The 19,595-nt window shown below is 39.9% G+C and overlaps 1 protein-coding gene across 2 annotated transcripts in view; it reads right to left on the reverse strand.

The window, feature by feature from the left end:
* The window catches only part of UBXN8 (UBX domain protein 8), a 44,309-nt gene extending 26,422 nt beyond the window's left edge, over positions 1–17,887 (reverse strand). For both annotated transcript variants that reach the window (XM_079909409.1, XM_079909408.1), the window contains exons 1-6: positions 17,759–17,887; positions 14,572–14,694; positions 12,961–13,031; positions 6,542–6,664; positions 4,323–4,460; positions 2,833–2,874 (exon numbers count right to left, since the gene is read on the reverse strand). In XM_079909409.1, the coding sequence (XP_079765535.1) occupies positions 2,833–2,874; positions 4,323–4,460; positions 6,542–6,664; positions 12,961–13,031; positions 14,572–14,694; positions 17,759–17,846 (585 nt within the window). In that variant the 5' untranslated portion in view covers positions 17,847–17,887. The remainder of the gene's footprint in view (positions 1–2,832; positions 2,875–4,322; positions 4,461–6,541; positions 6,665–12,960; positions 13,032–14,571; positions 14,695–17,758) is intronic.
* Between the last annotated feature and the right edge of the window lie 1,708 nt (positions 17,888–19,595).

The following is a 19,595-nucleotide window of genomic DNA, read 5'->3' on the forward strand; positions in this document are numbered from 1 at the left end:
AAATAGTTGTGTAGCTTGAGGATTAAAATATATTAGTTATGATGGGGCAAGCTTTTTTTTTTTTTTTTTTTGCGGTACTTGGGCCTCTCACTGCTGTGGCCTCTCCCATTGTGGAGCACAGGCTCCGGACGCGCAGGCTCAGCGGCTATGGTTCACGGGCCCAGCCGCTCCACGGCATGTGGGATCCTCCCGGACCGGGGCACGAACCCACGTCCCCTGCATCGGCAGGCGGACCCTCAACCACTGCGCCACCAGGGAAGCCCCACGGCAAGCTTTGTGTATGATGATATATCATGATTATGATACCAGAGCAAAGTTGCAAAGTTGGCCAAATACAAAATGGTACTTTGCAGAAAGCCAGAAACAATATGACTACACAACTTACAAACATCCTAAAATCTTGGGTAACTGTGGCAAAGCACTCATTGCCTACTCCAAGTGTGCCTTTTTAACTTTGAAAACACTTCTTTAGGGTGATAGGGTAAAGGATGGGTTAGAAAGGCACACTCCCCAAACTAGAATGCTTTCTTTTTCTTGTTTTTAACTTTGATGATGATGATGACACTCCACACTTAAGGTCTACTTTCACTATTAGGAAACAGTCAATCACAAGGGAGGGGAAAAGCCAGGCAGATGTCCAGAGGGACCAGGCTAACTGCCCAGAAACAGGTCATTAGATCAAGAGTAGGATAACAAGGTCAGTGAGAACAGGAGCGTTATTGAAAGAGGGACTGCGACACTGAGAGTCATGCAAGGAGGTAAAACTAATGGCTGGTGAATGGTTAGCGGGAATTAGGAATTTATGCTTTGAATTCTTAGAAATCTATGAGCAGTAGCAACTGCACAGGTGGAAAATGCCTTGCCCAATGATGATTCTAATAGAATCAAAATCTTCCAATACTTATTTGCTTTTCTTGATTAGTGTAGAATACACTGTAAAAGTATCAACCAGTATCAACTATATATTAGCAGCACTCTTCATAAAGCTTCATTACATAATATAAAGTTGCTTGTACCTCATTAATACTATATATATACAGTGCATTTAACTATATATATACTACATATACGGTGCATACGTTTAACATGTGATTTTCAGGTAACAACTATTTACCTTAATTTTGTTGACTTTATTAACCAAGAAAAGAGCAAAGAGGACCAAAAATCAGAGCAGAGCCAGAGGAAGAGCAAACAGGAGCAGGGAGAAGAAAACAGGGATAGTACTGCTCCTAGCCAAAATAAAGGCAAAGTTCTGGCACAGCCAGAGGGCCAGGGCTCTCCCAGCAGGGACCTCGGAGACTCCTGCCTGTGGCTTCAGCTTCAAGTGAGGAGACGGGATGAGATCTCAGTTAGGTTCATTCCAGCTCTAAAATTCCATTACTCTGAAATACACTTTACTAAGTGTAGCACAAAATGTCATCTACCCAGTATGGGAAAAGGGTAGAAAAGAAACAAAGTGGAATAACTATGAATAACTCTTATAAAGAGGAGAGCAACATCAAATGCCTCTGGGTGGAAGTCTCCTGAGGTCTCCTAAAAGGGCACAGACCTGAGATTCTGAAGAACACTGTCCTTCTACCTATAATCACAAAAAGGTACAATTTCAAAGGATTCACTGACAACCTGAATGTCTGTCATCACCTTTGGTGACAGACTGCTGTCCTGCAGGAGTAACATCACGTGCTTTAAAGCCCCAGTAACTTCTTAAAAGGTGTTCCCTGTCAACCTGAGCTGTACTTAATCACTCCTGTACTGTAAGTGTTTATTATGGATACCAACCCAGAGCTTAAGGAGACGTGAGGGTGCAGGAGGCTCAGGACAAACATGTCATGCGTATGGATTTGATGGGTGTAACAGGGAGGAATTAGACGTTTGGTTTTTCCTTAAATTGAGTTTCTCCCGGGGACTGTGATTCTCCTGAGGATTGATCGCACACTTCATTGTCTCTATTTCTGTATGACTTTCAGATTTTCCTCAGACATCCAAAATACTAAACTTAAATGTTGCAAATGCGTTGACAAAAAAGAGACCCTCCTATGGCTTTCATGGCTGTCTCAAAAATGGTTTTCAGGGAGTGTAACAGCTGCTGAGCCTCAGGAAATGGAAAACCATCCAGCTCTCCTTTGCCTAAGCCACTTCGTGGTTTTAAAGACACGTGTTCCCGTACATTGGAGACTGTCTGAAACTGAGCTGGGCAACCGCAGGAAGGCAGCATAGATTATGACAAAGTTGGGCAGAGGGCAGCTCAATGCAGCGGGGGGGGGGGCTCAGTCCAACCCCGCTGTGCAAACACCAAACCAGCCTTCAATTCTAACACCTACAAAGTAGCTGCTTTCTTCATTTTCTCTTTAAGGGGAAAACTACAATTTGAAGTCATCTGCCTATTTTGATTCTGTTTTAATAGGTAACTCATTTGCTGACCTAAAGTTTTGGAAAAGCCCGAGTATCCTATCTCTGCCTGATGAAGTGGGAGGGCTTTGAAACACAAGCTCGGCAGACAGCAGGCTTCCAAAATAGGACTCGCGATGAGGAGTTTGATATTACCCCATATCAAAACAAGGTCTAATCATAGTGCAGTCACATAAGCACTGTGCTGTCTCTCCTCTCTAAACCCAAATTTATTCATTTTTTGGCCACACCTCACGGCCTGTGGGAACTTAGTTCCCCCATCAGGGATCAAACCCAGGCCCCAGCAGTGAAAGTGCCGAGTCCTAACCACTGGACCACCAGGGAATTCCCATCTAAACCCAAATTTAGATAAAATGTACTTACTTGATATTAAAGAAAATAGAAAATATATTTAATTTTCAAAGAGAAAAAAAATAAGCTTACTTCTTCAGCTATTTCAGGAGGTTCCTCAGGTAAATCAAGAACCTAAAGAAAAATAAGTATTTAGTAACAGGAATGTAAACAGTCTGAAGAAGAAAAAAATAATCTCAACATGAAGAGTTCCTTTCGATACAGTGTTTGGACATATCTATCCTTAATGAAATATTTTCTTTTAATATATATTTATAAAACATTTACAGTGAGAACGAGACTCACTTAATAAACATTTTTGGATAAGCAACTTTGTGCTAACAGTAGATCATAAAAGCAGGATTTGAGACGATAGCTACCATCTATACACATTTAAAGAACTCCGTGTTTATGATGTTCCAAGACATCATACAAAAATATACTACTTACAGAAACAGAGGGTAAATATTAATTAAGTTCAATAAGACCCCCAAATTATTTTGGTTCATACATACACACAGTAAGATGAGTGCATATTTATTTTTCTTCACCAGCATCTTCTAGGGGACTGGATAACCACCATTCACTTTGGTTGCTTTCATGATTTACTTATGATTCCCTATTTCTGTTAATCTATTAAAAAAACAGATGTACGGACCATTTTCTCTCATTAAAACACTTGTTATGAACAATTTCACCTCCCCTCCGGGATGCTTTTTATTTTTTAATACCATAGATTCCATGTTTTATAACATTTTGTCTAACAAACATTAACTGCATTTATTAAATAAACCATTTGTTTTTCTTTGGTATAAAAAGCATATGTGACAGTCAACCGAAGGTTACCATCAGCATGAGATAATCTGTGCTATTAACAAAAAGCAAAGAATCTTGAAATTCTAATTAGTCCTATGGACTAAATGTTAGACATAGTTCAATGATCTGATTCTTACTCTCAAGCTCCATGAAGGGACCAGGAAACCTCAGACTGAAAAGCAATATGTTAGAAACTACTTTTAGGGACTGGATAGCCTACTAGCTTTCCCTAAGACTCAATAAAAACAGACTTATTTCAACCTCAACCAGCTCCAAATCATAGTCAACTTAGGGATTAAAGATTTGAAAGAAAAAAAGGACTGATAAACCTGGGCATCATTCCAAAGTGAACAGTTGCTAACTCATTCCCTAGAAGGGCCGCTGAGAACAGTGATACACTCATGTTAATAATACGAGCCGCTCACTAAATATGACGTCATTGTGTCTTACCTACCCAGAGGAATATTTCCCTTCGTAAACATAATATTTTTCATTTCTATATAATTTAATTATTTCCTCAAAAAGAACTATTTTCTAAATTTATCACCATTTATCTTCCTAGATTCCTTCTAAAGTTTGGCTCAGAACATTAATATTAAACAGGAAAAGTGATGCTTAATGAAGCTGAAGCTTAATGAATCCAGATGGAGACACCATCTGGATTAAAAGCCAGTCCTAATCTTCCCTCAGTATAACACTTTCACCCACAGAACAATACTCTTACTGCACACGGATACAGCTCAGTGAGCAGGCATTAAGTAATGAACCTCCTTCTGCGTGGGCTGTTCAGCGGGTGGTGAAACTTTGGTTACAGGCTTAGGCAAGTTCCGTCTCTTTGCTGCTTCTCTGTTTGATGTTTCAGAAGATGTCTGACTCTCACTTTCAAGCACCAAATCTTTATCACCCTGGTCAAAAACAAGACAAGTTCTAAAGAGATGTTCTCTATCGACTTTATTCTATTCACAATGGTTATTTCTTTTACCCTGATGGCATTTCAGTAAAAACAATATAATTAAGTCATTATTAGACCCAGAAATTTAAAGCATTATCTCCTTAGACCAAAAAAACATGGAACTTAACTAACGTCTCATAGAAACCACCCTGATCCAGCTCTGGGGCTCCCTCTGATAGTACAAGGCTGAGAGGGACCATTCCATTTTAATTGACCCCTAAGTTTTTCAGTAAGAAGAAAGAAGAAAACCTGAATATCCTTTCCTCCCTGCAGTAAAGGAAGCAAAGCAGTGCAAGAGACTGTGTCTTTAAAAGGCTGTGAAAATAGAACATGTGTGTAAAAACACAGGTCTATGCACGTGACCAGGCAATACTTCCATAGCTGCGTGTGGCAGCTATCTTGTTATATATAAATATCTTTTAGCTCTCAAATTCAAACTTTGATCTTCCATTTGAATTAATCACTTTAGGAGGGATAGGATTTTATTCCAGAAATCTTAAAGATTACTTTTTATTATCTATTAAAACCTTTTCCTTAGCAAGATAATTCACTTAAATGTCAAAGTCTCAAATATATACTTATTAGTTCAATAATGCCTTTCTTCTATATGTACTGACCTTTGAAAAGTTCTCTTTATCAAACTAAAAATGGGCACCATTTTGGTGGGCTGTTTACCCCATTCCTTTATCCTAAGAGAATTTGTTGGAAGGAGCATGGGGCATGGGAGTCAAAGAGATATTGATTCTAGGGCTTCCCTGGTGGCGCAGTGGTTGAGAGTCTGCCTGCCGGTGCAGGGGACACGGGTTCATGCCCCAGTCCGGGAAGATCCCACATGCCGCGGAGCGGCTGGGCCCGTGAGCCACGGCCGCTGAGCCTGCACGTCTGGAGCCTGTGCTCCGCAACGGGAGAGACCACAGCAGTGAGAGGCCCGCGTACCGCAAAAAAAAAAAAAAAAAAAAAAAAAAATATTGAGATATTGATCCTGAACAATTAACTGGCCAAACTTAAGCCGCCTCACTGCAAAACTAGGGGCTGGATCAGCAATGGGTACACTTTCCTTCCTAGAGTCTCAGGTCATAACACCAACAGTCTGCTCGCTCCCTGACTTTCTTTTGTCTCCATTAATTAGGTTAAAATATATACTAGTAGTACCATGGAGACATAGCCTAAAAGCAAGGGGCAGAATGACTAATTCACACCGTGACCGTTTCAGAAAGAAACGTGGCAGGCTAAGGTCAGGCTGTCAATGTCTAACATACAAAACTAACAAGACAAATGCAACTCAGAAGTGAAGTCACTACATAGACTAGTTGCATTTTATGTTGCCGTCTTTCACATTAATTTTATTACCCACGCTTGATTGTTTTATGACATATTTACCATTATGAAATGAACACAAACACTCTGCTTCACTGTCAGAATCCTGTTTACCTCTACTGGATCATTTTCTTTACAAAATGGTGAAAGGTGCAGTATAAACAGAAAGCAAAAGAAAACAAAACAAAAAAACCAAAAATGTCTTTGGGACAGAAAGGATCTTACACAAAAAGTCTGCGGCCAGTTCTAAAACCGAATTCCTTTATGAATAGCCTTTTTTTCTCTGTAAGAAAACTTAACATTGTAAATATCCATTAGCAAATGACAAAATTCATACTCAATGCCAAAGGAAAAAAGAGTCAAAGGTCAATTTGGCTTTAAAAAAACAAAGCTAAACATGATGAATATTACGAGAGCTTATAATACCTTAGAGATCGGAATTCCCTCAAATGAAAGATGTGATTTGGTCAACAGTTTTCTCAAAGACTGCCTTCTGTTAGAGCTTTTCGAGAATCTAAGTTATATACTCTTTAGACATCAAAAACCACTTAAACACTTGTGACATACTAATATGCTAAATAAAAACTGATATACAATCATTATAAATAAAGACTCCTAAAAAATAGACTGGACTAATCATTTGTAATTTTTTAAAAATCAATACATGCTAAAGAAAACATAAGCAGTAGCAGAATTCAAAATATAATATTTTCTAACCCCAAGTTTATGACCATGGCTTAACTTCCAGGTTTCACCCGTCATACGATAAAAGCGTTCTTCCAGCTTTTTCAATTTCATTTCCTGGTGTGGTTTTAGAACATTCTCTATGTATCTGCTGGCCTGTTCCAAAAAACATAAATTAGGTGGTGTTACTATACATTAACATTCCTAAGATCTTATTTACATTGTCTATAATGTTGTAAATAAGAACCAAGTAAGAAACGGTGTTTTCACACTAATTCAATTTTGCCAAAAAAGCAACATCCTCCACTTCTGCATCACTCTCTAAAAATCTGCATTCGTGTTTAATGCAAATAAAAACAAATGTTCTACACTTCTGCTTGTATGGCAGTGTACCTATATATCCTTCAACGTGTTTTCAATGCAACAAAAAATTTACGAGGGGCTGGAATACAAAGATGTAGAGGACAAGGCCTTTGACTTCCAGGAACTTAAACCCAAAGCTGTTTGCTCACGGCATGATGCCTAAGGCATGAACTGGTTTGGAAGAGCATTAATTAAATGTTGCTCGATCATGGTAAAGTAGAAAATATTTTTAGACTCAAAAGACATGGAGATTCTGGTTTTAAGATGACAGAGGGAAATTATTTCTGCGTCCCCTGCCTCTTGAAAAATCACCCCAAAACAACCAAGGGAACAAGAAACAGAAACCCTAATTCCATCACCAATGAAAAACAGAGAAACACTATAACCCCCAAACCACTATATGTAAGGACAGATAGAGGAATGATAACTGATCTGAGCGAGAAAACTGCAACCTAGGTGCTTGCAAAGGATGACAGCAACAGGAAGCCAGCCGTGCACGCCACAGACTGGAACAGCTCAGGAAGAGAGACACCAGGTTCCCTGGCGGGGACACAGGGTGAGGGGCAGAGCTAATATTGGGGGTGTCGGAGGAAACCATGCATCAGCCAAGTGTTACCAACCTGAGTTCTGGGACTCTAATCAACAGAGTTGGTAAGAAGCCAGGTGAGAAATTCAGGCGACGTTTTACTGGGACTCCTGCTGCAGCACCTGGGAGCGGGAACAAGCAGCAGGTTCCCTTGCTCACTCCCTGGGGCAGGGGGGTGAGCTGGTCCCTTAAATAGGGTGAGGCGAGGCCTGGAGGGGCGCTTAGGTGGCCTGCCCACCCCCATGGTGGTGCTGTGTGCAGGGGTCACGAGCAGTACCCTGCTTCTGCTCCTGGCACCTCAGGAGACGCAGTTGGATTTTGGCCTTTTTGTATCTTATTGTTCATAATTTGTCCCATTGCACAGGCATGCTGTTATGTTTAGTCCCTTATAGTTTCTTTGTATTCTGTTGCTTTGTCCAGGGACAAGAACTGCAGTAAAGGGTCCCAGGTCCCAGCCTGTCTCACAATGAGTTTGTACTGAACCAAGGATTAGGACTATTCCAATTCCTTGCATCTGAGTTTCTTAAAGAAAACGGGGGAAAATTATAAAAGAGTTATTGGACCCCCAGACCCACTACTCTACCACACATCCAGGCATGAAGGTTTATTCTCTGGGAATATGAACCAGAAAGGCTGCTGAGTCACAGATCCAGGCCTAGTGGAGGGCAGGAATGCAAACTAAAACAGAAAGAGCACATGAAAATGCACCCACTGGAAGGTGACACTCCCCAGCCCTTCCCAACTTGACTCAGATTGCTGGCAGCCAGGCCTTAAGAGCCTCCCCCGCCCCCCCCACCCCCCGCCCAACCTGGGAGAATGGAGATGCATTGTCTAGAGGAGGTGAATTGCAAAAGAGAAACCCAGAGATACTGACAAAGCTAACTTACTCCTCAGTAACCCTACAGTTAAATTGGTGTCTACCCTATATCAGCAGACAACCCATCAAGCTTTGCTCCCATACACAGAAATTCCAATTAGCTTGATCTTCCTTTTTCTTTGAAGTAAAACACAAAGCTTGATGAAATTTTACAAATACTTACACCAACAGTTAGCTTTTAGTGTACGATTCTTAAACTGAAAGGACGGAGCCAAGAATTACCAGATGATTAAGGAAAGCCTCCGACGCGAAAAATGGAGACTAGAACTAACAAACAGAAAAAGGGAACCTGAAAAACCACACTGGCATTTTGAGGATAATGGTGCAATACTTCAGAATTCTAATGATTTTCAACCTGTAATTCTATACCAAATCAAACTATCAATCATGTGTCTGAGGAGAAATATCACCTTTTTAGAATCCAAAGACTCAAAAGTGTTATGCATCACCAGGCACATGTCTGCCCAGGCTGGGCACTTCACCATGTACATAGATACACTGCGAGATACTGATTTATTAGTTTCCCTTTGTCCAAAGAGAGAAGACAGAGGGTTAAAGGTTTTAGACTTTTGCCAAACAGAAGAATCCCAACTTTTTTTTCGAACCCTCAGGAATTACAGATGCCAATTAGTATATAATTGGCATATAGATGGAATTATAGTTAACTAATCCATCTCACATGCAAATCTTTAAAAATGAATAGTAACTTCCACAGGAAATAACATTAAACATTAGAAGCTCAAATATTTACAAGAGAACTTCTTAACAAAAGATCTCGCAAGGACACTTTCCTTGCTACTGAATTCAGATCAGGGTAGTTACAAATGTATTAAACAGTAACTACTCCCACCCCCTAACAAATATATAGGCTTTTACTCTTGGGATCTTTTTTCAGCCTTCACTTGTTTACTTAAAAAAGGAATAATTTGCTCACCAGAAAAACAAGTGGTAGATGTCAAAATTTTAATGCCTTTGTACCTAGGCCTTTGTAAAGGGTTTATGTTTTTAATATTTAGGTAAAAGTCCACAATGAGTCTCCTCTTTTACAAAGGTCAATCATCAATCTGGCAACTGCCCAAATGCTACCTGTTAGATAATCATCCATGGTAAATGCAATTCCTAGCTAGCAAAACCAAACTTGGATGGGATGTAGCAAAAGCGGTGCTCAGAGGTAAAGTTACAGCTGTAAATATCTAATTAAAGAAGAAGAAAAGATATCAAATCATTAACTTTACACCTTAAAAATCTTGAAAAAGAACAAATTAAACCCAAAGCTAGCACACAGCAGCAAATAATAAGGAAGAGATAAACAGAGAATAGAATAGAAAAACAACAGAACCAATGAAACCAAAAATTGTTTCTTTAAAACGATCAACAAATTCCAGAAAACTTTAACTGGACTAAGAGAAGACAACTAAAATCAGAAATGAATGTGGGGAAATTACTATCAACATTACAGCAATAAAAAGGATTATAAAGATGTACAATTGTATGCCATCAAATTAGATAACCAAGATGAAATGGACAAATTCTGAGAAACACACAATTACCTAAACTAACTGACTCAACATGAAATAGGAACTCTCAACAGACCTAACATAAGACTGTGTCAGTAGTTAAAACCTCCCAACAGGGGCTTCCCTGGTGGCGCAGTGGTTGAGAGTCCACCTGCCGATGCAGGGGACATGAGTTCGTGTCCCGGTCTGGGAAGATCCCACATGCCGCGGAACAGCTGAACCCGTGAGCCATGGCCGCTGAGCCTGCGTGTCCGGAGCCTCTGCTCCACAACGGGAGAGGCCACAGCAGTGAGAGGCCCGTGTACCACAAAAAAAAAAAAAAAAAAACCTCCCAGCAAAGAAAAGTCCAGCACCAGATGGTTTCACCACTAAATTCTATAAAACCTTTAAAGAAGAATTAGCACCAATCCTTCTCAAACTCTTCCAAAAAACAGACGAGGTGAGAACAGTTCCTAACTCATTCCGTGAGCTCAACATTATCCTGATACCAAAGCAAGGCAAAGACACTACAAGTAAATTAAAGACCAATATCCCTTATGAATACAGATGCAAAAATCCTAAACAAAATACTAGCAAACTGATCCAACAGCTTATTGAAAGGAGTATATACCAATGCCAAGTGTAATTTATCTCAAAAATGCAAGATACTTCAACATAATAAAATCAATTAATGTAATACATATTAATAACACAAAAGGGGGGAAAAAACCACATGATCACCTGAATTGATGAACAAAAAGCGTCTGACAAAATTCAACACTCTTTTATGATGAAACTATTTAGAAACAAGGAATAGAAGGGAACTTGCTCAACATAACAAGCATCTAGGAAAAAATCCATAGTTAACATCATACTCAATAGTGAAAGATTAAAAGTTTTCTAAGATCAGGAATAAGACAAGGATGCCTACTTTCATCACTCCTATTCAACACTGTTTAAAGTTTTAGCCAGAGTGATAAGGCAAGAAAAAGAAATAAATGACATTGCTTTTGGAAATGACGAAGTAAAACTATCCCTATTCTCAAATGATACGATCTTATACACTAAAAATCCCAAAGAATCCACACACAAAAACCACTAGCGCTAATAAAAAAATAAGTAAAATTGCTGCACACAAGATCAACACACAAAAATCATTTGTGTTTCTATACACTAGTAATGAAAAATCAAAAAAGAAAATTAAGAAAACAATTGCATTTATAATAGCAACAAAAGGAATAAAATACTTAGGAATAAATTTAGCCAAGAAGGTGAAAGCTATGTACACTGAAAACTACAAAACATTGTTGGAAGAAATTAAAGACAGAAATAAATGGAAAGATATTGCATGGTTATGGATTGCAAGAATTAAGATGTCAATACTCCTCGCAGCAAAGAAGACTTAATATCATTAAAATGTCAGTACTACCCCAAAAAATCTCCAGATTTAAATGCAATCCTTCTCAAAATCCCAAAGCCCTTTTTTGCAGAAATGGAAAGGCCAATCCTCAAATTCATATGGAATTGCAAGGGGCCTCAACAGCCAAAACAATACTGAAAGAGAAAAACAAAGTGGGATGACTCACACTTCCCGATTTCAAAACTTACTAAAAAACTACAGTAATTAAAATAGTATGGTACTGGCACAAGGATAGATATATATAGATAAAGCAATGGAATAGAAGTGAGGGCCCAGAAATAAACCCATATATCTATGGCCAACTGATTTTCAACAAGGGTGCCAACACTACTCAATGGGGAAAGAATAGTTTCTTTAACAAATGCTGTTGGGACAACTAGATATCCACATGAAAAAGAATGAAATTGGATTCTCATCTCACACCATACACAAAAGCTAACTCAAAGTAGGTTAATAACCTAAATATAAAAACTAAAACTATACACTCTTGGAAGAAAATATAGGGGTAAATTTTCATGACTTTGGATTTGGCAATGGATTCTTAGATATGACACCAAAAGCGTGAGTAACAACAAAAATAATAGATAACTAGACTTCATCAAAACTAAAAACATTTTTGTGCATCAAAGGACAATAACAAAAAAGTGAAAAGCAATCCACAGAATGGGAGATAATACTCACAAATCAGATATCTGATAAGAGTTTAGTATCCAGAATATATAAAGAACTCCTATAATTCAATAACAGAAAGACAAACAACCCAATTTAAAAACAGGCAAAGAACTTAAACAGACATTTCTCCAGAGAAGATATACAAATGTCCAACAAGCACTTGAAAAGGATTTCAACATCATTAGTCAATAGGGAAATGCAAATCAAAACCACAATGTGATACCACTTCGTATACATTATGATGAGTACTGGGGGGGGTGAGGGGTGGAAATAATAAATGTTGGTGAGGATGCAGAGAAACTGGGACACTCAGAAACTGCTGGTGGGCATACAAAATGGTATAGCCACTGTGGAAAATAGTTTAGCAATTCCTCAGAAAGTTAAAATATAGAATTACCATATGACCTAGCAATCCCATTTCTATGTATATACCCCAAAGAATTGAAAACAGGTATTCAAATACTTGCACAAAAATATTCACAGCAGCACGACTCACAGTAGCCAAAAGGTGAAAACAACCTAAATGTCTATCAGTGAATAGATAAACAAATTCTGATCTGTCCATACAATGGAATATGACTCAGCCATAAAAAGGAAAGAAGTACTGATATATGCTATATGGATGAACCCCAGAACACATTATGCAAGTGAAAGAAGCCAGACACAAAAGGTCACATGTTATATGATTCCACTTGTATGAAATATTCAGAATAGATACATCCATACAAACAGAAAGCAGATTGTTGGTTGCCAGAGGATGGAAGGAGTGGAGAATGGGGAAATAAATGTTCAGTGGGTATGGGGTTTTCTCCTGCAGTGAAGAAAATGTTTTGGAACTAGACAGGGGTAGTGGTTGCACAACATTGTGAATATTCTAACTGCCACTGAATTATACACTTTAAGATGGTCATGTCATGAGAATTTGACCTCAATAATAAAAAAATCTGAACACAAACACATAAAGCAACAGACCTAAATTTAAAATGCCCCAGACATTTTTGTATTCTCTTTATATACTCTCTGAAACGTATGCTTTACCTTTTCACCCTGTGCCTCTTGCTGTTTTTTCCTCACAAGTTTTTGCCTTTTCTCATTCTTCTCTTCTTCTTCTAAGACATCAAAACATATAAGTACTTTTTAATTCCCAAGTATCAGTACGTTGAATGTTATTTTCTCTGAAAATCTTCTGTAGATCTTCACATTTTGGGAGAGAAAAGCCTTCAAAAAACAGACTGTATTTTTCAAATAATGAAAACGAGATACACACAGACAGTTGAAACAAGGAAATCCGCAAGAAATTTCTTTCTGTAAGAAAAGGTCTATTCTGAAAACAAAAATTCTCTGACATGTATTGTGTGTTACAGTTTTGGTGAGGAGCCTTCAAGAATAACGATGGGGCTTCGCTGGTGGCACAGTGGTTAAGAATCCACCTGCCAATCCAGGGAACACGGGTTCATGCCCTGGTCCAGGAAGATCCCACATGCCACGGAGCAACTAAGCCCATGCGCCAGAACTACTGAGCCTGCGCTCTAGAGCCCGCGAGCCACAACTACTGAGCCCGTGCCACAGCTACCAAAGCCCGAGCGTCTAGAGCCTGGGCTCCACAACAAGAGAAGCCACTGCAATGAGAAGCCCGTGTACCGCAACAAAGAGTAGCCCTGCTCACCGCAACTAGAGAAAGCCCGCGTGCAGCAACGAAGACCCAATGCAGCCATAAATAAATAAATAAAATTTAAATAAATAAATAAACAGTAAAACAGAACATAATGCACCAAATTCACTATTGGCAAGCTTCTTTCTAATAGGATATAAGAATGTATACATTAGTTTCAGGATTCATCTGTTCTGAGGTGAACTACAATATTGTTTTTTGTTTTGTTTTTTAAATAAATTTATTTACTTATTTATTTTTGGCTGTGTTGGGTCTTCGTTGCTGCATGCAGGCTTTCTCTAGTTGCAGTGAGTGGGGGCTACTCTTTGTTGCGGTGCATGGGCTCTAGGCACGCGGGCTCAGTAGTTGTGGCACACGGGCTTAGTTGCTCCATGGCATGTGGGATCTTCCCGGACCAGGGCTCGAACCCGTGTCCTTTGCATTGGCAGGCGGATTCTTAACCAATGCGCCACCAGGGAAGTCACTACAATATTGTTTTAAAAGGCTTCTAACACAAACTTTTACTTACCACAAAACAAAACAAAAATAAGAACAAGCATGGTTTCCTAAAATTAAGAGCACTTAACTATACATACAATATAAGTGAGTAAATAAAAACTGCCAGAATGGAATGAAAAATAAATTATCTTTAACTCTTAATCTTAACGATAGTTACCATTTGTAGAACAGTTTACAAGCTGTACGTACCAAACAGCAGTTAAGCTGCACAAACACACAGACAATTTAAAATTAGCAAATGTGCAGAAATGCTATAGTTTCAAATGTATATACAAGAAAAAAGTATAATTTCTCATAAAAATATTGGGATTTATAGCCTATCCAAAGTTGTAACTAAAGTTGTAATGATTACTCTACCTTGAAATTACACAGCACAAATGAATGGTAAAATGATTCTTATTGTGCAAAGTTCTAGAATAAATAAAGGAAAGAAATTTCGGTAGAAAAGTATAAAAGGGTAGCATAAACAATAAACTTACCTTTCAGATAAACTTGGGAAGATTTAAACGAGTTAACCCATGAGGTAGTCACAGAAATAATTAATGTAAGGAGAGTAAGCAGTAAGAAAATCCGGCCACACAGCAAAATTAGATCTTTGATTCCTTATAAAGGTTAAAGAAAAATACAATTAAAATTCAAAACATTTTTCTTGATACTAGGTATTAACACATTAGAAGATCATTTGTACTGGAAAAGTACAGTAAAAGTTAAGGTATGCAACTGTCTTAAAATTTTTCATATAGTCTCCTTTGGGTGCCAAAATTCATAATGACTGTCATTACCAGAGCAAGTTTTCAGAAAATGATTCCAGAACATCTTATGTCTCAGGAATATAAGTAGAATTCGAGTGATTGGCTACATTATAAATATATGACTATCAATAATGCATAAATTCTGGTTTCCCTTCTTCCCAGAGAAGGGAAGAAAATTATCCACATAATTGGGAATTAAATTGTGATGGTATCATCTTATCAAATTCTACTTCTATTTAAAAATAGTCACTCTCACTGAAACAGCAAATTCTTATTTCTGACAGTTAAATTATGCAACTCTGTACTTCTCTATTTCTCAATATTTATTCTATCATATGTAAATAAAATTACTAGATACATGTTTGCCTAGAAAAAAAGTAAAAAATTTGGTTTTGTATTACCTTAAGAACCAAGATGAAAATTAATCAGCAGAAATGTAACAAGTACCTACTTTGTGTAATACAACTTGCCAAATGGTGAGGGAGTGTAGATATAAAGTAGGATAAAAAATGGTTTCTACCCTCCAGGAATTTTTAGTTTTGTTTTATAATTCTCAAAAGTTACCAGACAGACGTACAGAGGAACCATCTTACCAACGTGATGGGGGCTGGCAGTTAGCCAATTAACTGAAAATTAAAGAAGGAATTATATATACAGACTTAATTTTTAACTGAAAACATATATATATATATATATATATATAATCTTTTTAAAAAAAAGTAGTTTAAAGTTGTTTAGCGAAGTTTTTTTTTTTTTCTTTTGCATTACAGCCCTTCCAACCTTTGCCAGCATTACTACTGATTCAGGTATTGCTCAATATGACACAAGATTAAATCTTAGGTAACTGTGGTCATTTCAAAAGTAATTTGACACCTAGAGTATTGGTATTTAGAGAAACGGTTGTGTTATAGGATTTATGCTCCATATATTGCTTTTTGTTCTAGCAAGCAAGCAATTTCAAATGTCATATGTGAATACAAAAGAACTAGATTAACGTGTGCACCTCTCAATTAAAAATTTTTAAAAGTAAGTTGAGGTGTTTTGTTTTGCTTTGTTTATACCTATTCTCAAGAGCCCATATGCAGGGCACTTCAAAGGATAACAAACGTGAGGAACCAGCATTAAAGTATTTAGCTTAAGTACAAGTAAAAATGTATCAGCAATGAAGGCTTTTACAGAGTAGAAAAAGACAGGAATCATTTTTCAATGCATGTCCAAAAATATAGCCCAGGTGAATGAACACTCCTCTTCCCTTTAAATTCAATAGGAGGAGGAGGAGGGGAGAAGGGAGAGGAGGGGAGGAGGGGAGGAGAGGGAGGAGAGGGAGGAGGGGGAGGGGGGAGGAGGGGAGGAGGGGGAGGAGGGGAGGAGGGGAGGAGGGGGAGGAGGGGGAGGAGGGGAGGAGGGGGAGGAGGGGAGGAGGGGGAGGAGGGGAGGAGGGGAGGAGGGGGAGGAGGGGTCTCTGCTCTCAGGAAGTACGTTCCTCTGTGGTCAGAGCTGATCATGTGAACAGATATCCTTCTGCAACCCTGAGTAAACACCTTCTCATTGACTAGTGACTCAAATATTAGTGCAAAGTAGAAGATTCTAGATGAGCAGAGTAAGGGTGAATTCTTTAAGGTAAGGGAGCAGGTAAATTCTGGAATAAGTGTGAGTTTAACATTTCTGTATATCATTTGGATAAAGGTCTTGTTAGATTCCAATACTGCTTGAGACTTCTGGAGAATCTCTGTAGATTTTTTGAAAAGCATTTTAATTTCTTATTTCAAGCAACATTCTGGGTACCTGACTTCTTGGGGGGTAGGGAGAAAGAGAGGAAATATACAAAGCTCGGTTTCATCACAGTCTCTAATTTTAGGACTGAGTTTAAAGAGGGAAACAGACATGTAAACTGATCAATAATATGTCCAAAAATGAACTGATTCTCCACTGGTCCACCAGTTTCCTTTCAGTTTTTCCTTTATCACTGGCACCACCAACGACTTGCGGTTGTTCAACTCCACATGTAGGAGCCATCCTTGAATCTCCTTTCCCTCACCCGAATCATTAATCCATCAACAAATCCTAGTTGGCTAATATCCCAAATCTGTGCACATTTCACCTCCTGTTATCCTAGTCAGGCCAACCATCAAACAATCATCACGACTTCCCTACTTCAGAAGCCTAAGATGCCTTGCAGCTTCCTAACAAAACATTCTGCACACAGAACCCAGTGACCTGTTTTAAAACCTTAGGTAAGTCCCTTAACCTCCCTATATCTCAGTTTCCTCAACTGTAAAAAAGGGATTATAATAGTACCCACCCTCTGATTGTAAAGCGGATTAGATGAGGTAATGAATAAACACTTAGACTTTGGTTTACAGTACGTGCTAAATGAATGTTTCTACCTTGAGCCAATCTCCCTCTTAAGTCAGTCTCCTTGATCCAGCCTCAATTTTCTTCATCCTTTTCCTCCAACGCATCACAATTCCTTTGTCTGGAATGTTTTCTCCCGGCTTTTCAAAGTGGTGGTTCCTATCATCATTTAAATCTCTGCTTAAATTCCTCAGTAGGCCTACATCACATCAACCTGTTTATTTCCTCTTGAGCATTCAACACAATTTGAAAGCCGTGTATATGCTTGTTCATGTGCTTTCCGCCTCAGTCCCCTTTCACGCAAAACCTCACCAGATCTGGAGAGATTTTTTGCGCCAAGGGGAGTCGGCCTCCCCAAGGTGAGTCGGCTTCACCAAGGCGGCGGAAGTCTCGCTCCCCCCAAGGACCCGCGCCGGAAAACGGAGGCAGGCGCGGTGCAGCCTGGGAATCGTAGTCAAAGCTGCCTAGAGGGGACGCGGCTGGGAAACGGAAATTCTACGCAACGTTCACAGGACCGTCACCTGGGTATGAGCACCAAGAGGGAAAAGCCAACACTTACCCAGATCTGGGATCCCACGCTGGAGCTCCAAACACAAGAGCGGGAGAGCAGCAAGGAGGAAAGCGCCAACAACGCCACGAGAAGCCATAGTGGAGGGCGCCCCGCTTCCGGGCGGAAGGCCCGCCCCTTCCGGTTTCTCCTCCCTTGGAAGGTGGAGTGGAGAAGCCCTGCTTAAGGGAGGAATTTGGGGAGACAGCTAGACTCTAAAGTCAGGTCATTGGTCGGACTGAGAGAAGACCAGGTTTTTGAACTAATAATCTGTAGCCTTAGAACAAATGCAGGTCACCTTCTCACGTCACGTGATGTCCAGGGGAGACGGCCTTGCTGGCGCCCGTCTAACCAAGTTCTATGAAAGCAAAACGTGGGCTCCAGTGAGGCTGGCTGCACCTGCGCCTTTGGCCGTGGGACTCTGGAGACTGAGGAAGAGCTCAAGAGTAAAATGAGGGGCTTCCCTGGGGGCACAGTGGTTGAGAATCTGCCTGCCAAAGCAGGTTACAGGGGTTTGAGCCCTGGTCCGGGAGGATCCCACACGCCGCGGAGCAACTAAGCCCGTGCACCACAACTACTGAGCCTGCGCTCTAGAGGCCGTGAGCCACAACTACTGAGCCCATGTGCCACAACTACTGAAGCCCGCGAGCCTAGAGCCCATGCTCTGAAACAAGAGAAGCCACCACAATGAGAAGCCCATGCACCGCAACGAAGAGTGGCCCCCGCTCACTGCAACTAGAGAAAGCCCGTGTGCAGCAACAAAGACTCAACGCAGCCAAAAAAAAAAAAGTAAAATGAACCTGAAGAGAAAGGGTACTGGGTGTTGACGCTGTTTGGGGGCAGCCTGGCCCCTGGGCCTTGTGTCCGTAGTGGGTGATTGTGGGCTTTTGGGTCAGACAACTGAGCACCACTCTCTGCTGAAGCACCTTCTTTATCACCGTAACGATCCCTGGCCCCTTTCATGGTCTCTAGTACCTGAGGGAAGATGACTCAGAAGTGGGGCCTGGCACCGAATCCTGCAGACCCACTACCCCTTGCTCCGCTTCTCGTCAGTTTTGCCAGCAGGTGTTACTGTTAATGACTTAACTCAGCCTCACAGTTCTATTACCTCATTGCCATCCCATGATACACCTCTGGTGCTTCTGCCAAACTGCAACGCAATTAAGCTACAGAGATCGTCGCAATTTGCAAGATTTCTTGCTTGAAAATTCATTTTCTGACCTAGCCATCAATTTTCCCACCCTTCAATTTACTTCAGCTAACATTTATTGAGCCCCACAATTTGGTACAGAAGGACTCATGGAGACTCAAATATGTGTAAGTTACTGAATTTGTCCTCAAGAAGCTCAGAAAGTCAGTTTAGTGGGAAAGAGCCCTGTAAACAGATATATACAGTGCCTGAGTGTTGTGATTAGGATGCGCACAGCGGTCTGTGGAACCCTATTCCCAACGAGGGCTTGAATGCTTTCCTGAAGGAAACCATGCCCAAATTGTGCTGTAAAGTTTAGGAATTGGGGAAGGGGGCAAAAGGAAGAATGGGATTGCAAATTTAGGAAACTGTGAATGCAGAGGAACAAGCAGCAGTTTAAAATATTGCAGTTCCAAGTTTGAGTGGAGGTGCATTAGTTTGGAGCTAGGACCAGAGAGGGCTTGGCTTTGTGTGTAGGCTAAGAACTTTATCCTGGAAGTGAAGTTGCAAGATATGAGCGCACAATCTCAAAATCAGTCCAGGTGAAGTAATACAAATTCTAACATGACATACCAATTAAATAATTAACTATATTGACTCATTCAGAGGTTCTCGTCTCCATGAAGACAGGAAAGAAAGGAAGTTCTTCACCTCTTAAAC

Source organism: Stenella coeruleoalba, assembly GCF_951394435.1.
Source record: "Stenella coeruleoalba genome assembly, chromosome: 21".
NCBI classification, from domain to species: domain Eukaryota; kingdom Metazoa; phylum Chordata; class Mammalia; order Artiodactyla; family Delphinidae; genus Stenella; species Stenella coeruleoalba.